Source organism: Sparus aurata, chromosome 7 (assembly GCF_900880675.1).
Source record: "Sparus aurata chromosome 7, fSpaAur1.1, whole genome shotgun sequence".
Lineage (NCBI taxonomy): Eukaryota > Metazoa > Chordata > Actinopteri > Spariformes > Sparidae > Sparus > Sparus aurata.
Genome location: NC_044193.1, coordinates 1,657,271 through 1,664,160, shown reverse-complemented (window position 1 = coordinate 1,664,160; position 6,890 = coordinate 1,657,271). Strand labels below are relative to the sequence as shown.

Genomic DNA, 6,890 nt, shown 5'->3' with positions numbered 1-6,890 from the left:
AGTTAATCTTACTCGTATAGTCGTTTGTTCGGTGGTTTTTAACGATTTTCTTTCGCTAACGTCGCTGAACACGGTCTGCTCTTGAACGCAGCTCCGGTCAGCCTGCTCGTCAGCGCATCGCAAGGCGCATGCGCTTATCGTTCACTTCCTGACAGCAGCACCAACAGCAGCAGCACAGACTCACCTGTTTCTGCCGGGTTTCCTTCTCTTCTCCAGGTGTCTTCGTGTTTTCTGCGTCGCTGTCTCCTCGGGTCTCTTCATGCGCGCTCCTGTGTACGCTGCGCTGTTTGTTTGGCTGCTGAGCGGCGCGGCGGCTCATCAGTTCACCGAGGAGGAGATGGCTGCTGTCAGGTAACACACACACACACACACACACACACACACACACACAGAGGAGGATAGACTCGAGCAAACTAAGCTTGATGTAACTATATTTCCACTGGTCATAATAATGAGACAAACAGGCATAACGTGATAAAAACGACACCGGAAACAATCAGACAATTAATCAGGAATCTTTTTAAAAACAACTACTTGTTGATTGATGATTGCCATTATTTTGTCGTCATCCACATCATTTATTTTTTTGTCTTTGACCTGAAAACAGATAATTCAGTTTGTTTTCTTGTGTAAAATCTTAACTGTCCCCTTATATGCACTTTGTTGTAAAAAAAAAATTTTAAAATATAAAATAAAAGCCACAGAATGAGCACAGCAGCAACTTAACAGACGAACGCACTGATAACAGAACACAAGGCAGGAGGAGACACAGTTTAGATTCAGGTGGAATAATGACGAACACAGATTTGTTCTGTTGTCGTCGATCTCATTGTGGAATAAAGTTTTTATTTTTAAATGAACACATTAGTCTCAAGTCTTACCAAACTGTTTCCTCTCTGTGAACTTCATTTGTCAGACAGCGCATCAAATCCATGTTCTACCACGCCTACAACAGTTACCTCGACAACGCTTTCCCCTACGACGAGCTCCGCCCCCTCACGTGTGACGGACAAGACACCTGGGGCAGGTGAGGTGACGTCATCGTGTTTCGGCACTGCACATTTAAATATTCAAGCGGTATTTCAGCGCTGGAAAGATGAGCTTACATTAAACACCTCAGCTGATTCTCTTTTGCTGTAAATTCTGTCTAGTTATTTCTGTGCATGATATTCAACATTTCCCTCCCGCTCCATCTTGTCTCTACAGTTTCTCGCTCACTCTGATCGATGCTCTCGACACTCTGCTGGTAAGATCGGATTCTTTTATGTTGTTTTTTTATTTATTGTTATTTCAGTTTAATCTCACAAAACGTCAGCTTCCTCTCTTGGGTGTGACAAAGTCGTGTTGTTGTTATAATGAGACACTTGTGAATGTTTTTCTGAAGGTTTTGGGAAACCACACAGAGTTTCAGCGCGTGGCGTCGCTCCTGCAGGACACCGTGGACTTTGACATCGACGTCAACGCCTCCGTGTTCGAAACCAACATCAGAGGTACTGAGGAGGGGGATTAACTGATGTGTCTCAGAGGAATTTTCTCTTTAATGGTCAAACTGTGTGTGTGTGTGTGTGTGTGTGTGTGTGTGTGTGTGTGTGTGTGTGTGTGTGCAGTGGTGGGTGGTCTCCTGTCAGCTCACCTGTTGGCAGGTAGGGCAGGGATGGAGCTGGAGCCCGGTTGGCCCTGTTCAGGACCGCTGCTGAGGATGGCCGAGGACGCCGCCAGGAAGCTGCTTCCTGGTATGAAAGCACACACACACACCGGTCACGGACCAATCAGAATCAGGCTTATTGCCGAGTAGGTTTCAAGACACACACAAGAGATTTGTTGTGCGTTGAACAGTCCCAGTCAACAAAACTTAAAAGAAGTTCTGCAAAAGTAAAGAAATTAAAAAGTGCTAGCTTCACTCTGGTGAGCTCAGTTAGCCGTGCAGCTAGCGGTCCAGTTAGCGCAGGATCCTCAGACTGGGACGTGCCCGGGCTAGCTGGTTAGCATGCTAAATTCAGTAGCACAATACAGAGACATCATAATGTCAAAAGAAGGTTCACAGAATGTTGACTGTAATTAATATCAAAGCACTCAAAGCAAACATGGGAGATGAGAAGAATCTGTTGCAAGAGAGTTAATTGTGATTTCCGAGACAGCAACCTCCGTAAACTGGAGCTGATCCCGGGACCGGACTGAACCGGGCTCCTGGTTTCAGACTCTCCAGGAGTCTCCATCCGTCTGTTCTCTTAAAACACTCCTGCTGAGATGTTTATCTGCTGGTTGGTTCTCCAGCCTTCTCACACAAACGTCTCCTTACAAACATTTAACAGGATTTTCTGTCAGAAAATAACTGACACATGAATTCACCCTGAAAGTGTGTGTTGCAGCACTGGACTACTGGCCCTGTGCCGTGTGCTGTAGTTTTCCAGCCCTGACATGTTGTATAAATGATCGTAGCGTTCCAGACTGCCACCGGCATGCCGTACGGGACGGTGAACCTGCTGCACGGCGTCAGTCCCACTGAAACACCCGTCACTTGTACGGCCGGCGTGGGAACCTTCATCCTGGAGTTCGCCACGCTGAGCCGACTAACAGGAGACGAAACGTTTGAGAACGTAGCCCGCCGAGCCCTGAGAGCCCTGTGGAAGACCAGATCTGACATCGGACTGGTGCGTAGCATCATCTCGCACAAGAAAACTGCTTCAGAGTTTAATCTTTTTAATATTTTAACTACGTGGCAAAACATATAGAAGTCACTACAAAACAGAACTGATGATTCTCAGCTTATAGTGAAGAAGGCAGAACAAGAGAAGACATGAAAATATAGATAGATTTGAGATTTTCAGAAGAAAGAAGTGACAAATGGTAGAAGATCTGATCCGGAAACTCTTTCACCCGTCTCTCTCTCTGTCTTACCTGTCTGTCTGTCCGTCCAGGTGGGGAACCACATCGACATCCTGTCTAAGAAGTGGGTGGCTCAGGATGCCGGAATCGGAGCGGGAGTCGACTCGTACTTTGAGTACCTGGTGAAAGGATCCATCATGCTGCAGGACGAGGAGCTGCTCCACATGTTTCACGGTAACACTCAGATAAAGAAGGAAAAGCCAGCGGAGAGCCTCGTCGTCAGCCCGCTTCACCTCAACGTGATGCCCTGTTTGTTTCCTCAGAGTACGATCGAGCCATTCAGAACTACACCCGATTTGACGACTGGTACCTGTGGGTCCAGATGCATAAAGGGACCGTCTCCATGCCTGTGTTCCAGTCTCTGGAGGCCTTCTGGCCCGGCCTGCAGGTACACACACACACACACACACACACACACACACACACACACACACACACACACACACACACACACAGCTCTTTATTCTTAACTCACAGATATAAAATGTGAGATTTCTGCATTAAAATGTCTAAAAACGAGCAGAGTTCAGTTCTGTTCTCACATCATCCAAAATGTTTTCAACAACATACAAACCAGGAAAATCCACCAGTGTCTCCGAGGTAACTGACTTCCATCCGGTCGCTTCCAGGAGAGAGAGGCAGGAAGAAAAGTGTGAGAGCCAGACGAGACACAGAATCTGTGTTTGACTTCAGGTGAAGTCAGCACTCAGCAGAGACTCTGGTTCTGGTTCTGGTTCTCTCCCTTTTCTCTGTAACGCTACGTTCAGTCGTACATTTACACATTCAGATCAATGCATACTGAGAAAAATTATGTTTTCATGATACTTTGAATTGTATTAATTGTATTAATCGTGTGTGTGTGCGTGTGTGTGTGCGTGTCAGTCTCTCTTGGGGAACCTGGACAGCGCCGTGAGAACCTTCCAGAATTATTACTCAGTATGGAGACAGTTCGGAGGTCTGCCGGAGTTTTACAGCATCCCTCAGGGTTACACTGTGGACAAGAGGGAGGGATACCCGCTGAGACCAGGTCGGCCCACCGGGGGTTTGGTTTGCTAAATCAGAGCTTTTATTTTGAAAAACCTCTGCACTTTGAGTGGTGACAGAGCAGCTTGTGAATGACTGTCGGCTGTCTGATGAACCGAACGCTGTGACCAGACTAACAGTTGGTGTTTGTGCGTGTTGGTTTGTTCCAGAGTTAATAGAGAGCGCCATGTACCTGTTCAGGGCGACAGGTGACCACACCTACCTGCAGCTGGGCCTCGACGCTCTGGAGTCCATCGAGAGGATCGCCAAGACGCCCTGCGGATACGCCACCGTAAGATCCGTCGTCCGATCGTAAAGCTGCTTTCAGAGACTGAACTTTAGTCTGACGCTTGCTCGGCTGTCCCTCCAGGAAGTTTGGATTCTAGCGATCGCAATAACAAACATAGATTCAACTGGTGCCTGTGGATTCTGCACGACCTTACAGTTACGTTCTGTCACGCAACCTTTCTGCAAATTTGACCAACAAATTTGCCAAATTCCAGAGAATTTCACAAACCATAGCTGCCTCTCGTCATACATGTAGACTCAGACACGACTAAAACTGCTGCTCGAGACCGCGAAGGCCGCTCTCATACTCTGCATGAAAGTTGGGGTAAACCGTTCCGCACCACGTACAACACAATCAACAGTCCTCAATCCAGCTTCCTACGGCAACACAGCAGCCGCAGAAATGTGTGGACGCCAGCGACGATCCATCCAGAGTTACTGCGAGCGCTGAAAGAATCGAGTGAGGTAGATTAAATATTTATGTGCAGCAATAAAAAGTCTCAGCTGGACGGAGAACATGTGAGTTTGCTCCTGCAGTTTAACAGCAAAATAAAACCAACAACCTCAAACCAGCAACATGCAGAGTTGTTTTAGAGAAGCTGCAGAGGAAACAGACATTAAAGACGACAACAATCCCAAAGAGGGCTGATAACATTTCAACCCAGTGACACTGACGCAGACCGAAGCTAAAATATCTGCTGAGGCTGCAACAAACGATTGTTATTTATTAATTTTAATTATTTATATGAGAAGACGAGCGATCGTTTGAAAAAAGTGATATACATTTTAAAAAGAGCTCATCTTTAAATCAGAGAAGCTGCAACCAGAAAATGATTTTCTTTGCGTGATAAATGTTGTAAACAATCAGCTCGAGAATGATTGAAAATCTCTTGACTTGATTCTTGAAACAAAAACTAAATTAGAATAAATCTTGTAAATAATGTTTGGATCTAATTTGCTGCGTTTGGTTCTCGTCCTCCTGCAGGTTAAAGACCTGCGAGACCACCAGCTGGACAACAGGATGGAGTCCTTCTTCCTCGCCGAAACCATCAAGTACCTGTACCTGCTGTTTGACCCCGCCCACTTCCTGCACGGCGGGGGGACGGAGGGGGACGGCTCCTGGGAGGAGGGAGGCGAGGGGGGGCAGTGCATTTTGGGGGCGGGGGGGTTCATCTTCAACACGGAGGCTCACCCTCTCGACCCGGCGGCGCTGTACTGCTGCAGCCGCCACGCCCGGGACCGACAGGAGCTCCGAGACATCCTGCTCAGCCTGTCGCAGCCCGCGGAGGAGAAGCCGAAGCCGCCCGCCAAACAGACGGACGGCCTCCCCGCCAGCCAATCAGAGAGCATTGCACTAAAACCAGGAGAGAGGAAGGCGGCCCCCCTGCTGTCCTGCCCCGTTCAGCCGTTCAGCGCTCGGCTCTCCATCCTGGGTCAAGTTTTCACAGATAACACCTGAGTGGGACCAGCAGCTCACACGGAGCACAAACAACTTTGTCATGTAAAAAACTGTTTGTTTCTACGTGTCAGCGGCGATGAACAGCCACAGGCGGAGCGACGTGGTTCCCATTTCCAAAACCAGTTGAACTGGGAAGGAAAAAAATCCTTCCATGAAGGAACTCAGGCCCGGAGAACCTCGAGCTGACCGACTGGGTTCACTGTGTTGCTGTAATTTAAACTGAAGGCTAAATATATTTTATTTATTAGAAGTCTTGTGTCATTCTCTTTATTTGTTCTCTGTCAGGATGGAGCTGCTGTCGTCACACTGAACGATGAAGAAGATACATTCTTATTTAATTAGAAAGACTTATAATCCTGCACATTTACATGTCTAACAGTTAAAAGAACAGTTCACCAAAAACTAAAAATCCATTAGCATCCCCGCTACGATCCTTCGTGGCCTCACATATCCCAAGATTCTTTGAGCGCCTGTAAAAGAAGAAAGAAAGAGAGAAAATGGCGACATCACGTGGTGTAGATCGTCACTTTCGCGGGCCTGGGCGGCAGAAATGGTGACGTAAGGGTAAAACATCTGGTGACACAACCAGGAAATGCTCCAAAGGCTAGACCGTCACATTTAACAACGGCTGACGAGGTTAACGAGGTCTCTCTGAAGGACTCGCCTTCAAACACCACAAAGGCCGAGTCCTTCAGAGGATGCAGACCCTGAACTGAGACACAGCAGGTGACATCAGTGTTTACTTCAGAGTGAGAAGTTGAAGCTAAAAAGTTGTACATGACTGACATCAGGCAGCTTCTCACAGTGACGAGGACGTCAACAGGTGCAACAGTCGCTGGTTTTAAACCCTTTAGATGAATCGTAGTGGACGAGACGTCCCGACACCTGATTTTTAAAATCTCTTTATTAGCTCGTATTTGTACAGGACACGATGTCCAGACAAAGAGCGGGGTGACCTCTTCACCTACAGCGTGTTGGAGTGACGGTGAAACAGAGGAGAGCTCATGGTCGTCAGAACCTACACACAGCTTCAGACGCCATGTTTGTCTACATTCACAGCGTCGGTCCCACTCCGGGTCCTGAAAGACGGCGAGCTGCACCTGGATGGGGTCCAACGTGTGGTCCGTCATGTCTATAATCTATAATCACCTGATCTGACAGTGTGTAGTCTGGACCTTGTATTTCAACTGTCTCTAATAAAGAAGATCATGAGATGGCTAAAATCTTAGAAAAG

General features: G+C 47.4%; 1 protein-coding gene across 1 annotated transcript; it reads left to right on the top strand.

The window, feature by feature from the left end:
* Positions 1 to 218: 218 nt before the first annotated feature.
* Positions 219 to 5,906, top strand: edem2 (ER degradation enhancer, mannosidase alpha-like 2). Its single transcript, XM_030422939.1, has 11 exons — positions 219 to 351; positions 917 to 1,027; positions 1,207 to 1,246; positions 1,385 to 1,490; positions 1,608 to 1,733; positions 2,440 to 2,651; positions 2,919 to 3,060; positions 3,150 to 3,274; positions 3,769 to 3,913; positions 4,080 to 4,201; positions 5,183 to 5,906. The coding sequence occupies exons 1-11, from the start codon at positions 260 to 262 to the stop codon at positions 5,654 to 5,656; spliced, it is 1,695 nt and encodes a 564-aa protein (XP_030278799.1). The 5' UTR covers positions 219 to 259; the 3' UTR covers positions 5,657 to 5,906.
* The last annotated feature ends 984 nt before the right edge of the window (positions 5,907 to 6,890 follow it).